This window comes from Chiloscyllium plagiosum, unplaced genomic scaffold, assembly GCF_037043375.1.
Source record: "Chiloscyllium plagiosum isolate Xiang-an unplaced genomic scaffold, Cpla_swu_hap1 HiC_scaffold_3, whole genome shotgun sequence".
NCBI classification, from domain to species: domain Eukaryota; kingdom Metazoa; phylum Chordata; class Chondrichthyes; order Orectolobiformes; family Hemiscylliidae; genus Chiloscyllium; species Chiloscyllium plagiosum.
This window is the reverse complement of record NW_028270141.1, coordinates 69,788,173-69,807,668: the sequence shown is the minus strand read 5'-3', so window position 1 is coordinate 69,807,668 and position 19,496 is coordinate 69,788,173. Positions and strand designations below refer to the sequence as shown.

General features: G+C 38.9%; 1 protein-coding gene across 1 annotated transcript in view; it reads left to right on the top strand.

Annotated features, from left to right (window-relative positions):
* LOC122544234 (ectonucleotide pyrophosphatase/phosphodiesterase family member 3-like) overlaps positions 1–18,042 on the top strand; it is a 148,676-nt gene extending 130,634 nt beyond the window's left edge. Inside the window, exons 19-23 of the mRNA XM_043683314.2 lie at positions 3,573–3,705; positions 8,912–8,986; positions 11,771–11,903; positions 15,590–15,746; positions 16,078–18,042. Of these exons, the coding sequence (XP_043539249.2) occupies positions 3,573–3,705; positions 8,912–8,986; positions 11,771–11,903; positions 15,590–15,746; positions 16,078–16,242 (663 nt within the window). The 3' untranslated portion in view covers positions 16,243–18,042. The remainder of the gene's footprint in view (positions 1–3,572; positions 3,706–8,911; positions 8,987–11,770; positions 11,904–15,589; positions 15,747–16,077) is intronic.
* Positions 18,043–19,496: the final 1,454 nt, after the last annotated feature.

Genomic DNA, 19,496 nt, shown 5'->3' with positions numbered 1-19,496 from the left:
ACCCCCTCCTTTATTATCTGCTTCCCCAGCAGGCAAGAAAGGAGGTCAGCAACTTACCTGCTGAATCTGAATCCAACTGCCCCAGTCTATGAGTAATAGAAGGTATGGATGGCAAGCAAAAGGGTGGTCTTTAAAACCACCAGTTTGCTGTTGCCTCTTATCTTCATCTCTTGGTGGTCCCAACCCATAAGAAGAAGAATAAGAAAGACTTGCCTTCTCCCCACTGAATCCTTACTGGAGTGGGCCTTGACCATTGGCACAGTTGTTTGGAGCTAGAAACTGACAGCTGACAGGTTAATGTTGAGTCTGCTGTACAGGAGGAGCCCAGTCTTTTGCTGAGCCAGTAGGCGTGCGAAATATAGTGAATTATCTCACTGCTGGAGATGCCGCGTTGGTCATCACTTAACATGCCCCCATACTTCAAAATTAAACCGAAAAAATCTGAACTCAAGCGTTTGTACCTCTAAAATCCCTCTTGTATTTACACAACATGGTCCACCAAATGGGATGATGTAATAGCTGTCTCTAAACACCTGATAGAAGATTCATGTGGTAACTTGAAAAAGAGCTGAAGGTATTTGTGACTTAAAAATAAAAAAAAAGAACTATTGGAGATAATCAACTTTGTTGTGTTATGTCTTATGACCAGTATGTGACTACATCTGTAAGAGATATGCTTATGAAATTATCACTATGTCATATTATGTGACTGGACTGTATAAAGGTTTCACAGTCCATCTTATCTCCAATCACTTGAAGCAAGACATGCTTATTATTAGCAGGATGTTGTGTGTAATGTTTTCCATAAGAGTTAGCTGTAATAAATGTCTGCTCAATACTGATATTCACATGATATCCATGATATTCACAATAAGTGTCTTGTGTTGTGGGAAATAAAATAAGCATTGCCTCATCAGGTGAAAAGCCATTTTGAAGGCAAAAATCACACAAAATGTCATGCAACTTACCTGGAGACAGAAAAAAGTGGCTGGATTTTCGCAAATTTTGGGGAAATACTGTTTTCAGGGAGTTTCACGAAGCCGTGGTAGCTTTTCTGTCAATTTTCATCTTATTAAATATACATCTGGTGTTCATGGCACCCTTCTCAATGTAAGGTGTAGTGTCAGAGGTGAAAGTGGTCACATCACAGACCCCTCATTTAAACTGCAGCTCCACTCCAGTTCAAGCACTGCGAAATAGCTAATCTTTATAATAAGCCTTAGAAACAGCAGTCCAAATAATGCAGTGTTGACCCTGAGGAGGGACGGCCAGCAATTCCCTGAGAAGGTCATTAACCTTGTACCCTCTGCAAGGGTAAGGGCCGCCACCATCTTCTCTGCTGTCTCATTCACATTCACTCGAAATGCATGATTGCATATACATCTCAGCCAGACTAATGGTATGTGCTCAGTATTGTTCAGTATCTTCCCTCAATCCCCCATTCCCAGGCGATGTCATCACTTTCTCTGACTGACATTTGAGAATTTAAGAAGAGAAAATTCCTTGAGTTTACAGGAGAGATTTGAGCCTGCTCATGTGCAGGTGTTGTACCTCCATGTTGAGACAATCAAGTGAGCTTGTGTTGTTATGCTGCTCTCCCAATGCTATCACTGTGAATATAGTTTTAATGTACTCAAGATTCTATCCCGAGTCCACAACTTATTACGTCTGTTCCCTAATGCTGGCAGCAATGATACTCAGGGCCTCCTCCACATCAGAGGAAGAAACCACAGATACCTCAGAGGATGCACCAACTAAGCTTTCTCCTGCACCCTCCAGGGGCTCAGATACTTTCACTTCAGCAGCAGCCTTTTCTAGATTAGATCCGGCGACACAATCGATTTTAGCCAGTGGAGCTCACCCTCAGTGGCATGGTGACAGGGGGACAAGAGACCTTGACCTCACTCCAGGAGCCCCTTCCCTTCGAGGAGACAAGGTGCTGTGAGGAGGCACCCAGACAGAGGAGGAATCATACATGTGTCTCCCTGAACTGTTCTCTTGGAATAGTCCAAAGGTGACAGGTCTCTTTCACCTCTAGCTTCAAATACCCAGAGGTCACCAGGCCCACCACTTAGAATGCTCCCTCTGCCTCAGCTACAGACCCCCGGACTGAGCTTTGATATCGTGGAAAGACATAAATGCTCAGGAACCATGTAAGTGCGATGGGTGACACTTCATTGTAATTGCATTCTTACATTAGGAATTACATATCACCACATATATTTAATCAACTGTTATTTCAGCTATAGGATCAGATGAAGTGACTACCATGTAACACATCAGCAGCCCGAAGGATTACGTATTTTTATTCAGTGTTCTGGAGTGGCTTTGTAAACTGAACTTGGTCTCTTTAAAGCAGAGAAGATTGCAAGGAGATTTGGTATAGTGAAATTTCTACTGGAGATGTTTTGAAATAATTTTATTTGCTCTGACAATGTCACACCCAAACACACTGAAAAGGGACCATGACAATATGACTGAGCTTCAACCTTGCAAAATTTGCTGAGGTGACAGAATACTGTGCTGTACATCTGTATGACTCTAATACTGTTTGAGACACTCTAATCACTACCAAAACTGATTTCCTTTCACTTTGAAAATTCCTTTTAATTATTTCTGGTCACTTAATTTTCACCCAAATGGTGGTTCAAATTCTTAAGTAAGGAGAAACTGTTTTCAGTGGCAGATGCTTCAACAACCAGAGGATGTAGGTTTTTCTGCACATTTTTCTTTAGTTAAAGTAAATGCCATACGTGATGGGAATATATTGAGCAATATGAATTATATCGATGTGAAGAGGTATTTGGCAATTCTGTTTAATCACTGAAATCAGGAGATTCCTCCTCTGTGTAACACTTTCTGTATGTATTCAACATCAATATTCAGTAACTAAGGTTTAGTGTTCCTCTCTGCATTGTTTGGAGCCTGGAAGCAGAAATAATGAAAGTTGTATTGAATGAGTTGCAGCTTTTATTATGTTTTATTGTATTATTTTTGTAATTTTCAAGGTCTTTAGGGTTGGATTTATAATATTGTTGGATTTCATAAAGTTCCTCTTTCCTATGTTTTTTAGATGTACTATTGGTACCTTCCAAAGGTGTTGCAATGTGAGAATGATGAAATTTAAAAATTATTTTGATAGCAGAAAGGACATCAAAGAATACTGATTTATCATAGAGCTGTTTATTGCTCCTTTTAGTTATCAAGCCAAACATCAAGTGATGGTGTGTTTTCAATTTACTGCCACACCACACTATGGGTCATCCAGCAGTTAGTTGTTTTTCCCATTTCTCTATGTGGCTTAGAAATGAAAAATATGGCCAGGCCAGACATAAAGGTGCTGGGTGTGCCTTGCATCCATCAATAGGCTTATTTATAAGATAGAAATGCACATGTCTGTGGCAACTGTTAGAAAGTGCATTAGCACTTTGTCACTAACCAAAAAATATAGATCAAGAGCTTAAAAGGAAGTCTGCCTGCTTGTTCTAGTGAAATTCTTAATGTTACATAATGTTTGATTTATTGTTGAAAGTTCTTTGCACATTATGGTTTTTATTTTGTTTTACTAACAGGAAAATTCACTTGCTCCTTTACCAAACATTTTAGACTGTGTGCTTGCTGATGTTCGAATTCCTTCTACCGTAAACCAAAGTTCATACATTAATGAAGATCAGGACATAACTTATGGATTCCTTTATCCACCCAGTAAGTGTAGCATTGATGCATGTCCAAACTACATATAACTTTTTGAATACCTCAGATTTTGGTTAGAGCTATCTAGAGGGTCATTACAACTTGCTCAATCTGTTATTTCAAATCTGAAATGAGACATCCTGTAAATAAGAAGAGTTGCTGTTACTCCATAATAGCTGAAGCATGCGATGGATTGCTGCTGTTTACCTCTGTTGCTGTAATTTTTCTGTTGAATTTAAGATTTGTTACTATGTTGTTCAGTCACAGAATTCAGCTGTTCCTGGAAAAGTTTCACAACATGATAAAAGCATTACATCTTATTGCAGTTTCAAATTAAAGCTCTCAGGATATGTTGACCTTTCTTCCCTCCCTTGGCTACAATGCCCATTTTCATGCAGTTTGACAGCAACAAACAGGAGAAATGGAAATGGGAGTAGTTTTCCAAAGGTTCCCACTAATTCTGGCCCATCATATCTATGTAGGGGTGGCTGACTCTGATATTTGATCTCTACTATCTATATAAAAAAAACATCATTGGCCCTGCCAGTCCTTTCTGCCTGCCAGTAAAATTAATCTAAACCATTTTGAGGCCCAAACCAGAAATGCACATTCAACAAGAAAACTAATCTTTGCAATTATAGCTTTAATTGAAATAGTAATGTGACCCCCTGTGTTTCAGACATTGTGAATATTACTGTCAGTCAAAGTCAGTATTGTGTCATCAGAGGAACACAAGAGCATTAGTGCAGGATAAGGCCATTCAGCCCATCAAGCCTACCTCCCCATTTAATATAATTATGGTTGATTGAACACTTCCTTGCCTTTCACCAATGCTATCCTCCTAACCCTGTATACTGGTCACCAGAAATCTTTCAATCTGAACTTTGAAGTAAACTCAAAGACTGAGCTTCCACAGGCCAATGGAGTAGAAAATTCCAAAGATTCACCACCCTCTGAGTAAAACAATTGTCCTAATCATGGACCAAAGTGGAAATCCCTTATTTTTAAATTGTGCTCACTCTTTCGAGACTCCCCAACCAGGGGAAAATCTAACCTGTATTTACCCTGTCTATTCATAAGTGTGGGAGCAGAAGTAGGCTATTCAGCCCATCCTGTCTACTCTCCCATTCATTGAGATCATGGCCGATCTGGTACTCTTCAACTCCACTCTCCTGTCTTTTCCCTATTATCCTTGATTCCATTACTGATTTAAAAACTGTCTATCTCAGCCTTGAATATACTTAACAACACAACAAATACAGCCCTCTGTGGTAAAGGAGTCTGCAACTTGACCAACCTGAGTGAAGAAATCTTTCTTAATGTCTGTATTAAATATATGAGCCCTTTTTCTGAAATAATGCCCTTTGTTCATAGACTCTCCCACAAGAGAAAAAGACCCTTTCTGCATCTACTGTATCAAGTCCTGTAAGAACCTTCTATCAAAAAGGTCATCTCTAATTCTTCGAAATTCCAATGAAAACAAGCTCAATGTTCTCAACCTTTCCTCATAAAACAATCCCTCCATACTTAGATCAGTCTAGAGAACCCTCTCATTAGACTGCCTCTAATGCCAGTATTTCTTCCCTTAGATAAGGCATTCAAAAACCGATCAGTGTTACAGTTATGGACTGCTGAGTGCCATGTACAGTTTTAACAAAATCTCCCTCGTTTTATTTTCCATTACTTTGACTTAAAAGCCAACTTTCATTTGCCTTCCCTATTAACTGCTGAACTTAGATGCTAGCTCTTCGTGAGAACTTCCAAATCCCTCTGTTCTGTAGCTTTTTGTAGTGTTTCTCCATTTAAATAGTTTTCAGCTCCTCAATCCTTTCTGCTAAAATGCATAACCTTACATTTCCCACATTCTATTCCATCTGCCAAGTTTGTGCTCACTCACTTAACCCATTCACATAGCTCGACAGAGTCTTTGTATCATCCACACCACTTGTGTGACACCTAATTGTGTGTCATCCATAAACATAGCGATAGTATGTTTATTTCCTTATCCAGATCATTGATATATTATTGTAAATAATTGTGTCCCTAACATTGGACCCTGTGACACATCACTACTTCGAGGTTGCCAGCCTGAATATGCCCCCCTCCCCTCTAAGGCTCGCTGTCTTCTATTAGTTAGCCAATCCTCTCTCCATGCAATATGCCACCTCTAACATCATGAGCTTTGTTTTATTAAATAGCCAATATGCGGCACTATACCAAGTGCTTTTTGCAAAACTCAAATATATTACTTCTACTACTTCCCCTTTATCTACTTTCCTTTTATCTTTTCTGCTCACTACCTCCTCAAAGAATTTTCTTAGATTTGTCAGACATGATTTCCCCTTCATGAAGCAATGTCTGCTTGATCATATTATGGCATTTCTGAATGCTTTGCTATTATAATAATGGATGTTAAGCTCATTGGCCTATAGTTACCTATTTTGTGTCTCCTACCCTTTCTAATTAAGTTTCTGGCAGTTTTCCAATCTTCTGGGAATTATTCAAAATCCAAAGATTCCTGGAAGGTTACAACCAATGCATTCACTATCTTACACTTACCTCATTTACTGTCATAGAATGCATCTCATCAGGATCAGGGGATTTAAAAGTCTTTCGCCCCATTAGTTCCTCTAGTGACAATGACTGTATTTATTTCCTGACCTTTTGCCCATTGAATAGTTAGTAATTTTGGGATGCTATTAGTGTCTTCAACAGTGAAGGCTCCTCTGCCATTTCCTTGTTCCCCATTATTATTATTTCGCCAGCCTCATTCTCTCAGAGCCGTATGGTCACTTTGGCTTCTCCTCTCTTTTATTTATTTAAAGAAGCTATTGCTGTCCATCTTGAATTAACATAAGTTTACCCTTCCAGTTTGTTTTCTTCCTCTTTTTATTTGATTTTTTTGGTTGCCTCCTGCGGGGTTTCACAAATTTCCCAACTCTCTGGCTTACTAGTAATTTTTTTTTCTATCTAATGCTTTCCCTGATTAACCATGGTTGACTTATCTCCTTCCTAAAATCATTCTTCCTCAATAGAATATGCCATAGGAATCATTTTAGAATTTGGAGAATTTTAAAAGATAATCACTAATGCATTATTGCCACCTCTATCAACATTCCGGAGTGTAACCTGTCGAGTCCTGGGATTTATCAACTTTCAGCCCCAATAATTTCTCCAGCACAGCCATCTTACTACTGCTAATTTCCTTCAACAACTGATCCTCTGTTGCCATTTGAATCTATAGCTCTGGGAAATTTCTGGTATCTTCCTCAGTGACAATAGATAGCAAGTAATCATTTCGCTTCTCTCCCATTTCTCTAGTCCTTATTAAAAAATTCTCTAGACTATTCCTGTTATGTACCTATATATGGTTAAACCTAAAGTTTCCTTTTTATGTGCAAATGGAAGCTGTGACAGACCATTCTCATGTCTTGTGAGATTGCATCCGTATTCTATTCTTCCTTTCCTTATCAGTTTCTTATATGGTGTAAATCTCCCAATTCTCAGAATTATTGCTATTTCTGACAACCATATTGGCCCTTTTTTTATGCAATCTTGAGTTGCCTTTCTTAGCCATTGTTGAGTGACCTTTCTTGAGCTTTTGCTTCAGGAAGGAATGTATAGTTGCTGTAAGTCATTAGTAGCTCTGTAAAGACTATCCATTGCCTAGGTAAAATTATGCCTTTCAATGCGTTTTCCCAATCCACCTCAACCAGTTACTGCCACTTGTCTCCATAATTTGCCATATTCAAATTTAAAACCCTTGCGTCAGATTGAACTACCTCTATTTCAACTGTAATGTAAAGTTTTCTCATACTATGGTTGCTTATCCCCAGAAGTTCTTTAAGAACAAAATTATTAATTTGCCTTCTTGTATAACACTAGATCTAAAATAGCATGTTCTACATTTGCCTCCTCAACATACTGCTCTAGAAAACTATCCAATGCACATTCATCCTTCACAGCTTTAAAGCTGCATAAGGCCATAAGATATAGCAGCAGAATTAGGTCATTCAGCCTATCAACTCTGCTCTGCCATTTGATCATGGATGATATTTTTCTCAACCCCATTCTCCTGCTTTCTCCCCATAAGCCTTGATCCCCTTAATCATCAAGAATCTATCTATTTCTGTCTTAAAGACACTAAATGAATTGGCCTCCACAACCTTCTGTGGCAATGAATTTCACAGATTCACTACCCTCTAACTGAAGAAATTTCTCCTCATCTCAATTCTGAATGGTCATCCCTTCACTCTGAGGCTGTGTTCAGTTAGCTTACTCAGTCTATATGCAGATTGCCATGACTTGGAGGTGCTGGTGTTAGATTGGGGTGGACAAAGTTAAAAATTTCGCAACACCAGGTTATAGTCCAGCAGGTTTATTTGGAAGCCCTAGCTTTTGGAGAGCTGGTCTTTCATCAGGTGTTTGTGGGAATGGCACTCAAAGCTAGTTTTTCCAAATAAACAAGTTGGACAAAAACTGGTGTTATGTGATTTTTAACTATATGCAGATTGAGATCTCCCATGATAGCTGTGTAGCTAATGCTACATCTCTCACCTCCTAATTAATACCATGCCAAACATTACCACTACTATTTGGTAGGCTATGAATATCTTAATTCAGTTTCTGCTGTCCCTTTGTTGTTTCTTAATTTCACCCAAACAGATTCTGCACAGTTCTTCCAATCTGAGACTTTTCCTCACTAATGTACTGGTCCTGTCCTTTATTATCAGTGCAACTCTGCCTCCCTTTCTACCGGACATATCCTCTTAAATTTTGAATGCCTTTGAATATTCCTTCCCAGCCCAGGTCACCATGAAGCTATGGTTTCTATAACAGCATTTAGATCATACCCATAGACGTCTCTTTGTGTCTTCAGATCATTGACCTTGTGAATACATTCAGGCAAAGAGCCCTTGACTTTTACTTTTGACATCATTCTGCATTTAAAGTATCAGCTTTGCTTATTTTGTTTTTTTTTTTGACTTATTACTATCAACTTTACTACCTTTAATTTGGGTTACTCCTCAGATTCCCATGCCCTGACAAGCTGATTTAAACACATCCCAACAACAATAGAAAATCACCCTGCAAGGATATCAGTCCCAGTTGGTGCTGGTTTTGTCATTGAATGAAGTAAAATCATCCAAGCAAATGTGTTTTCATTTGCACCAAGCTTCATTTTTTTAACATTAAAACATGTCTGCTTTTTATCTAGACTTGAAATCTGGACAGTATCAGTTTGAAGCTGTATTTACCAGCAACCTTGTCCCTATGTACAAAGCCTTTCAAAGTAAGTAAAGAATATTTCATATTACTTGACTCAAGTAATTATCATAATGGACTAACTGCACATTTTGTTTCTGAAGTAACTGATTTCTTTTTGTGATCATTTGACAATTCTGTTGTGGCTCAATTTGAATTTAAATTGAATGTGTTAATTACTTGTATTGAATCATCACTTAATCACTTGGCAGCACAGTGACTCAGTGGTTGGCACTGCTGCCTCACAGCACCAAGGACCCGGGTTTGATTCCTGCCTTTGGCGACTGTCTGTGAGGAGTTCTGCCCACGTCTGCATGGGTTTCTGCAGGCTGCTCTGGTTTCCTCCCACAATCAATAGATGTGTAGGTTAGGTGAATTGGCCATCTAAATTGCCCATAGTGTTAAGTGTATTAGTCAGGAGTAAATGTAGGGGAATGGGTCTGGGTGGGTTACTCTCCGGAGTGTTGGTCTGGACTTGTTGGGCTGAAAGGCCTGTTTCCACACTGTAGGGAGTCTAATCTTCTCACTGTTTGTGAGAAGTAGCTTAACCTATGAGGATAATAATCAGCTAATAGAATGGAGCTTATAGTTTGAGAAGTTTTTTATGATTTATAGAATATCAGCTCTTTTTCTCTCTCTCTGCTATTATGACTCATTTGAACACATGATTAAAAGCAATTTATCACTGTTTAAACTTTCACAAAATATCACATGATGATGATATACTCCTGTTACTGTACATTAATAGAACAGTTCTGAGGAAGAGTCATACCAGATTTAAAATGTTAACTCTGTTTCTTTCTCCGCAGATGCTGCCAGACCTGCTGAGTTTCCTGGCATTCTCAGTGTTTGTTTCAAATATGCCCTGTTAGGTTTTTCACTACAATCTTACCAGGGAACTACCTGTAGGCTATTCATACATATCACTAAAGTGAAATACTGATTGTACCTTTAGGAATTATAGATATGCTCAGAAGTGTAGTTTGGGGAGGTGGTGGCATAGTGATATAGTTGCAGAACCAATAATTCAGAGAACCAGATAATGTGCTGGGGAACTGGGTTCAAATTTCACCACGGCTAATAATGGAATTTGTATTTAATAGAAATCTTTAATTAAAAGTCTAATGTTGGTCATAATGCATCTGGTTCACTTTTCAGGAAGGGAAACTGAAGTATTTGCCTGGTTTGACCCTTGTGTGACTCTAGACCTACAGCATTGTGTTTTACTCTTAACTGTCCTCTGAAATGCCCTAGCAATCCACTCAATGTGTAAACTATCAAAAAAAAAATGAAAATGGACCTTCTGGACCAAGAGCCAAATTCCAGAGTTGAGGTGAGAGTGACAGCCCTTGACGTCAATTTCAATTTGATGGAATGTGGCATTAAGGAGCCCTAGCAAAACTGGAGTCATTGGGAATTTGGGGAGGGAGGGGCATATTCTGTGCTAGTTGATGTCATATCTGGCAATATGAAGATGGTTGTGGTTGTTGGATGTCAGTCATCTCAGCTCTAGGATATCTCTGCTGGAGTTACTCGGTGTAATGTCCTCGGCCCAAACCCTTTCAACTGCTTCATCAATGATCATCCCTCCATTATAAGATCAGAAGTTGGGATGTGTGGTCATCAATGAACAATGTTCAACACCATTTGCAATTCCTCAGATCCTGGAGCAGCCCATGTGCAAATACAGCAAGTGCCATGTAAAGACCATTGCCAACAGAGAATCTAATCATTACACTCTGACAGTCACTGACATTATCATCATTAAATCTCCTGTGGGTTATTATTGATCAGAAACTGAACTGGACTAGCCATACACATACAATGGCTGCCAGAGCAAGGCAGAGGTTAGGTATTCAGCAGTGATTCGCATCCTGTCTCCCCAAAGGCTGGCCACCATCTACAAGGTACAAATCAGGAGTGTGACAGAATATCCCTACTTGCCAAGATGATTGCAACTCTTTTAATAAATGACACCATCCAGGACAAAACAGCCTGCTTCTTTGGCACCACATCCACAAACATCTCTTTCCAGCACCAACACACAGTAGCAACAGTGTGTAGCAACTATAAGATGAGCTGCAGGAATTCATCAAGGCTTCTTGGACAGCACCTTTTGACTCAACAACAACTACCACCTGGAAGAACTAAAGCAGCAGATACATCGAAATACCATCACCTGCAAGATGCCCTCCAAACCACTCATTGTCCTGACTTGGAAATATATCTTCAACCTTTGTGTGGCTTGGCTAAAATCTGGAACTCCCACCCTATCAGCATTTGGGTCTACCTACATGAAATGGGCTGCAGTATCTCAGGAAACAGCTCATCATCACCTTCTCCAGGGCAACTAGAATAGGAAAGAAATAGCCCAGCCAGCAAAAGCCACATCCCATGAATGTAGGAATAAAAAAATTTTAATAATTTGAGATTTGGAAGTGTATCGACAATAATAAATGAATATATAAGCTTCCTACTGGTTATTAGACCCAAACCAACTGAAGTTCAGATCATGCTGTAGCCATTTGTCTCATTATCTGAAAAGTGTGATTGGAATTATATACCCATTTGTGGATTATGTTGAAGTCAAGACATTTTTCTTTTCTTTGATGCTTGCATCTGCATTGAATCATGTGGGAACCTGAGCACTTTCTGTCTATTCTTTTCATGTATTAAGTTGTCTTGTCTGGCAGAAACCTAATGACTAGCTAGTGGAAAAGTGGAGTACTTTGAGTTTTTTTTTGTTTATTTTACGTTTAGCATTATGCTGCAGGATAAAAGATATCAAAGTCATTTCTTGTTTCTTTGACAGAGATATGGAATTATTTTCATAATGTTTTGCTGTTGAAGTATACTGAGCAGAGAAATGGTATCAATGTGATCAGTGGACCTGTGTTTGATCGAAATTACGATGGGCGGTTTGATACTCCTGACATAATCCAAGTGTAAGTAATACCCATTACTTTTCAGTGATGCTGTGTTTCACAAATACCCTATGTCTTTATAGAAATGGCTGAGAGTTGAGAGTTATGTTAGAATTTAATCCAAAGCAGACACTAATAAATTTGTTATCATGCACTAAACTTTATATTTCCCCTTGTGGCAGTGTTGCTGAAGCATGAATATTTTAAAAATACGTTTGTTATATTGAGTAAAATGAATCATAGAACTTCACAGCATAGAACAAAATCGTTTGGTCCACTAAGCTCTCTGATGGCTCTTCGGAAGATCTCACAACCGTGCCTTTGTCCATATCCCTGCACTTTACTCAACCTCCAGTACCTAAATAGCTTCTATACTTATTTAGGGTGACCATTCCAATAAATTTGATTGAGAACATTTTTCCTTATATTCCCTCTGAATATTTTGCAAGAGATTTTACATTTTTGAACTCTGGGGGTCATTGACTCATATTTCATTTGGAATAGTTTGCCACTATTTATTCAATTAAAACATATCATAATCCTGTAAATCTATGTTCTAAGGAGAACAATACTGTCTTTTCCAGTGTATTCCTCACCAATCATTCCAGCCATTACCCTGACTATCCTCCTCTGCACCCTTTGTAATGCCTTTACATCTCTCGTCAGGAGTGGTGCCTATAATTGTGCACAAGATTCCAGCTGAGCCTTGTCACTGATTTATAAAATTCTAGCTATTTTTGTATTTTTCTTTTCTATGCTTCTATTTATATGGGTCAGGTGGGACTAGATTGGGTTGGGATATCTGGTCGGCATGGACGGGTTGGACCAAAGGGTCTGTTTCCATACTGTACATCTCTATAACTCTATGACTCTATCTGACTTGATTTTGAATTTCATCCATCATGCTTCTGTCCATTTCTCCAAACTCTCTGTCATTCTGACATCCAAAGCCTAGGGAAGGGAGTTACTCAAGGTGAAAATCACCCAAATCCATGTACTTGAGGGTCTTGAGCTCATAATACTGAAGACAGTCAGTGACAAATGAAGAATTCATTTGGGAGAGGATCTTGTGTACAGGCAGACAGGCATTGAGTCATGGTGAGGGCAGTTCATGGTTGCCAGTTGCCAGTAGATGATGGTGTCATGTATTCCCCAGTGGGGGTCGCCTGTTGAAGCACCCAGATGAGTGGAGTGGCTTGCAGATTGTGGTTGACAGTTGGAAGGGGTCAGTGTATCTAACAAGGCTGAGAGCCATAGGGTTGAGGGGACACAATGACTACAAGGTGATGGTTGGATGGGCAGCTGAAAAACCAGTAGGAATCAAATTGAATTAAATTCAGTCAGCCCACACATTAATGAACTGTGAGCAAATTGTTGTCAGTCCATCAGATCTCAGGATTGGGTTGGGTTGAACACATTTCTGTCCTTCAGCGTCTCTGGCTAGTGTTGAAGGTAAGGACAGGATTAGATTACTTACAGTGTGGAAACAGGCCCTTCGGCCCAACAAATTCACACCAACCCGCCAAAGCGCAACCCACCCATACCCCTACATTTACCCCTTCACCTAACACCACGGGCAATTTAGCATGGCCAATTCACCTGACCTGCACATCTTTGGACTGTGGGAGGAAACCGGAGCACACGGAGGAAAGCCACGCAGACACGGGGAGAATCTGCAAACTCCACACAGTCAGTCGCCTGAGGCGGGAATTGAACCCGGGTCTCTGGCGCTGTGAGGCAGCAGTGCTAACCGTTGTGCCACCGTGCCACCCATTAGTGAGGGCCCGAGTGCCTGATCCCTAACTTCATCCTCGACAGAACTAGAGCACCTCTATGTCAAAGCCCACGTGTCTTCAGCACCATAGAGTTATACAGCATGGAAACAGACCCCTTAGCCCAACTCGTCCATGTTGACCAAGTTTCCTAAACTGACCCAGTCCCATTTGCCTGCATTTGGCCCATATCCCTCTAAACCTTTCCTATCCATGTACCTGTCTAAATGTCTTATTAATGTTATAATTGTACTCTCACCTCTCCCACTTCCTCTGGCAGCTCATTTCATATACACACCACCATCTGTGTGGAAAAACGTTGTCCCACAGGTTCCTTTTAAATCTTTCCTGTCTCACTTTAAACCTGTGCCCTCCAGTTTTGGACTCCCATACCCTGGAGAAAAGACCTTGGCTAATCACCTATCTATGCACCTCATGATTTTATAAGGTCACCCCTCAGCCTCATATGCTCCAGGGAACAAGTCCCAGCCTATCCAGCCTCTTCTTATTGCTCAAACTCTCCAATTCAGGTAACACCTTTGCAATTTTTTTTTGCACTCTTTCCAATTTAATACCATCACGTGGAACTAAGAGTCCTAAAAACAGGAGATGCAACAGAGCCCTGGCCCTGGTGACACCCACAACTATCCTCCTGTTTCTCCATCCTATTGGAAAATATTTATTATAAGCTAACATTGGAATGGTACTTGCTATCCTAAGTCATTTATATTAATTGGACAGTCATGGAAGCAAATCTGACCCTTCAGGGGCTCCATTGCAAACCATCTCTAAGGCTAAAAAACCACTAGCTTCTGCTTCTTGTCACTGATTCAGTTCAATACGTATTCCAGTACTATCTCCTTTTGTTTTATTAAAACAAACATTAAAGAGTCAAGTATGCAAAATGAAGGCCTTTCAATTCCTTAGCACACTGGAGGAATGGGTTTCAATCTCTTAAACTAACCCCGTGAAGGCCCCTTAAGATATTGATACCTACCAGTAGATGATCCTAAACTTCTTTCAAAACGAAGAAAGAAGAGCTTGACAGATTTTTTAAAATTTACTTTTTGACTGACTTAAGTTCATGGTTGTATTACACACCTTGCTCAATAACTTTAATACTCTAGAATATTCTTTACTTGTCTTATCTAGAACATATATTATCTTTCTTGTTTAATGAGATCCTCCTTAATATTCTACCTAAACTCCAATGTTTAATTTTCTTCATGAATTTTCTCAGAACATAACTCCTTTCCACTTGGGATCATTCTTATATATTTCTTTACAGTCACCTCACTGCACCTCTGTTTGTCTTGAGCTAGGATGATCAGAGCTTATACTCCATACTCAAAGGGTGATCAAACCAGCTCATTATAAAGACACAGGATAACCTCTCTCTTTCTGGACCTTCCCCATCAATAACATAAATTATGCAATGGAAAATAATAGTAAAATTAAATGACTGTTTTCAGAATGGTTGAATTGGATACTGATTGCCCACAGATTTAGGCTGGGTCCCTTTCCCACTGCACTATGCTACTTTCTCCCCACCCCCACCCTTCTCTAGCTTATCTCTCCACCCTTCAGGCTCTCTGCCTTTATTCCTGATGAAGGGCTTTTGCCCGAAACGTCGATTTTACTGCTCCTCGGATGCTGCCTGAACTGCTGTGCTCTTCCAGCACCACTAATACAGAATAGGAAGCCATAAGTCAGTATCTTTGTGACTACTGCATATTTTTTGCAAACAAATGTGAAAAAACAAATTTTGTAGAATAAAGAAAGATGAATAGTGTCCCTTCTTTGAGTATGCATGTAAGAGTGGAGACCAAAGAGATGTAGGCATGCAGATGATAAATCTTAAGAAGTGATCAGACTGATCATGTAGTAAATTAATAAAGTACTTTTTTGTTCAAATGGATCATTTTGTTTTTGAAGGAAAGTTAACAATATGGAAATCCCTATTCCAACTCACTACTACATTATCCTTACCAATTGCAAGGATACCTTGAGAACCCCTCTAACATGTAATACCTCAGTGGATGTATTGGCTTTCATTCTGCCTCACAGACCTGACAACAGTGAGAGCTGTGCAGTAAGTAAACCTGAAGTACTGATTGTGTTGTGACATCTCTAGTACAGATTAAGTAACTAATCTTGGCAGCTAGATAAGTGTTTTTAAAAGTCTTTTGAGAAAATGTGTCTTATGTCTTTTTAAATAGACTTTGAATATTTTTAAAACTATACGGAACTAATTGTTATGAAGAAATAAATGTAACGAACTACCTATTCGGTATTTGAAGCATCGGTCCTTGGTTGGCTCTAAAGCCCATCAAGTTTATATTTCCAGGAATTTTGGAAGACTTTGATTTAGATACTTATAAAACAGAAAGCTGTCAATGATCGAGTCCTGTACTCTTTGGCAGGATGGCAAAGAGGAATCCCAGTGGGTTGAGAAGCGAATGTGGGCCCACAGAGCACGAGTGAGGGATGTGGAGCTGATCACAGGACTTGATTTTTATCAGGACAGAAAGCAGCCAGTCAATGAGATTTTACAGCTGAAGACGCATCTGCCATCAGATGAAGTCTAAATATAACTTGTTTATTTTTAAAAGGCTTGTGAAATATACCAGGGCATTTTTACATTCTTAATGTATTTATTTTGTTTATGCATATTTGTAATTATGAAATTCAGCACTTTGGATGTGCTTTAAAAGAAGTTCTAGTAATATCCAAGAGTATCAGGGCACACAATGTTATTAAAGTGCAGTACAATGAAAGCTCATTAATTTCATTGGGAATTTTACCTACTTTGTTTTCAACTTCAGATTATTTTAGAAGCACAATTTATAGCAAAAATTTGATTGAAAAAAGATTAAGGAGAATTGCATTGGAAGTTACTATCCATGTCTCATTTCATGTATTCGTTACCATTTGGCTTTAGGATTTAATAAATTGTAGAATCTGACCTACATAAACTGACAACTCTTGTCACACCTGAAAGACCTCGGTACATGACATGAAATTGAATACTTTACTTAACTACATAATATAATCAACATAGTAATTTGCACCATCCCTAATCACCATAACAATATATTTGGTAGAACAGGAATCATATAGTATTACACTACTTAATACCAGTAACAAAATGCAATTCTGCAGGTTGTAATAATGCTTGTCATAATAAGTAGTTTCCAAATTAAATCTCTAGCTTGGGCTTTGTAAATGAAGTTTCAGGTAGTAACAAGTTAAATAATGTTCAACCGTTGAATCAGTTGTACTGATTCAGGTTTTGTTAGTTTGTCTTTTACTATCTTCCTGCTTAATGATCATCTTAATATCCTTTGTTCTGTACCCTTCCAAATAATCCTTTTTCAAAATTTTCTATGTAAGTTTTTCCAGTATCACCTCTAAAACTGTCTCAAATTAGTTATATGACATTCAACTATTAATTACCAGAAATTGAATATGATTAGACCATTAATGGAAATAAGTGCTGTCTTCAATTAATTGAAAGGAGGCAATTCAATTAGAACTGTATCAAATTAATTATTTTAATAGCATGACTTTAATAACCAATTTTATTTCATTTAAAGAATTTTACAGCACTAGGTTATTGCTCATAAAACAAGGTGATAAATTCCTTTTGAACTAGTCCAAGTTTTTTTTTAATGCCTACACTAATATTTTTACTGGTTCCAAGTTCAAAGAAGATAATTTCCAGTATCTTTTTTTATGGTCAGGAACTTCCTCACCTCAACTTCAGTTTAGATGTATTGAATGGGTTTTCTTCTGAACTTCCAGCAGGACGGGGGAAAGTTTGTATCCATTGGAACAAACCACTTGGGAGCAGGGACGGGCAATTTGACCCTTTCAGCCTGCTCCACCATTCAATAGTTGAAATAATCGTGGCTGATCTAGTTGTAGTCTCAGCTCCAGTTTTATGATTGCACTTCATTAACCATGATTTTCTTGTCAATCCAAAATCTATTGAATTCAGCCTTGAATAGCTTCAAAGACCAAGCCTTCCACATAATAGGGATCCCTGAAAAAGAGAAAAAAAATCCTCATGTCCCTGTTCTAAAATTGAGAGCCCTTATTCTTAAATTATTCCTGCTTTTTGTCTTCCCATAAAGGGAAACATCCTTCCGGAATCCACCTGGTCCCGTCTCCCCAAGTTCTTATCTGTTTTCCATTATCGCCACTTTAGGAAAAGAAAATGGTTCATGCTGATCATTCTTTATAGTATTGTCTGTACTATAGTATTGATTGGATTAATGTAACAGGGTCACCCTTGCAATGAAACCTGTAATTTGCCTAATATTTGGCAGTGTACATTTATTATGATTATGTTCCTCAATTAATAATAATTAAAATAACAGAACTGATGCTTTGTGTCTTTTATTGTGTTCTTGTCATTGCAGAGTCATTATTACTTGTAAGTATATTAACTTATATTGTCATGGATTTTATCCTACGCACATTTGGAGTGCAGTTTAACCTACCAATATCAGTACGATTTGTACTCTTTAAACAGAACAGACTGTGTATACAGTCTTTTAAACTATTAAGCTGTTCAAATTACAGGTTAAATTGACAGAATCTCAGAAATTTATAATGCAGAAGGAGCCCATTTGGCCTATTGTCCCTGCGTTCACTCTTCAGACAGGAATCATTAGCTAATGCCAATCTCTGGCACTTTCTCCATACAGTCAATTTTTCTATAACACAGTGGTTGTGTTCTTGTGCAACCCTGCGTTATGGAAAGATTGTTCTTTAGAAACAGCAATTAAAGTGTTGGCAATGTAATTGCATTGCAGCCAACACACATTTTAAAAATTCACATTGTAGAAAGAGTTCCCAATTCGTCAATGCGGTTGATGAAATGCGTTACAACAGAACGACTTGTACTAAATATAATAATTATCTAAGTGTCTTGCATTTTTTTACACATCAATTTAAATCTCAACTCCAGAACATCTCTGCATGAATTTCTCAGGATGGTTTCCCAGGACCAACTATCTTCAGCTGCTTCATCAATGACTCTTTCTCCATCATAAGGTCAGAAGTGGAAATGTTCCCCAATGACTACACAATGTTTGGCACCACATGTGACCCATTGGATACTGAAGCAATCCATTTCAAAGCGTAACAAGACCTGGACAACATTCAAGCTTGAGCTGAAAAGTGGGAAGTGACATTTGGTACACATGCAATAACCATCTTAAATAAAAAGCAATCTAACCATTGCCCCTTGATGTTCAAAGGCATTGCCATCTCTGAATCCTCCACTATCAACAACCTGGGGGTTACCGTTGACTATAAACTGAACCAGAATAACCGTATGAATACAGTAGCTACAAGGGCAAGGCAGAAGCCAGGAATACTGCAGTGAATAACCCATCTCCTGACTCCCCAAGGTCTTTGCAACATCTTGGAAGACACAAGTCAGGAGTGTGACAGAATACTTCCCACTTGCCTGAATGGGTGCAATTCCAACAACACTCGAAACCTGACGCCATCAAGGGCAAAACAGCTCGCTTGATTGGCACCACATCCATTCCCTCCATCACTGATGCTCAGTAGCAGCAGTGTGTACTCTCTACAAAAAAACTGCAGAAATTCACCAGAGCTCTTTAGACTACACTTTCCAAAGCAATGACCACTTCTATCTCGAAGGTCCAGGGCAGCACATACATGGGAACACCATCAACTGCAAGATCCCCTCCAAACCACTCACCATCCTGATTTGGAAACCTATCACTGTTCCTTCCGTGTTGTTGGGTGTTAAAGTCCTGGAATTCCCTTCCATGCAACATTGTGGGTCTACCTACAGTATGTC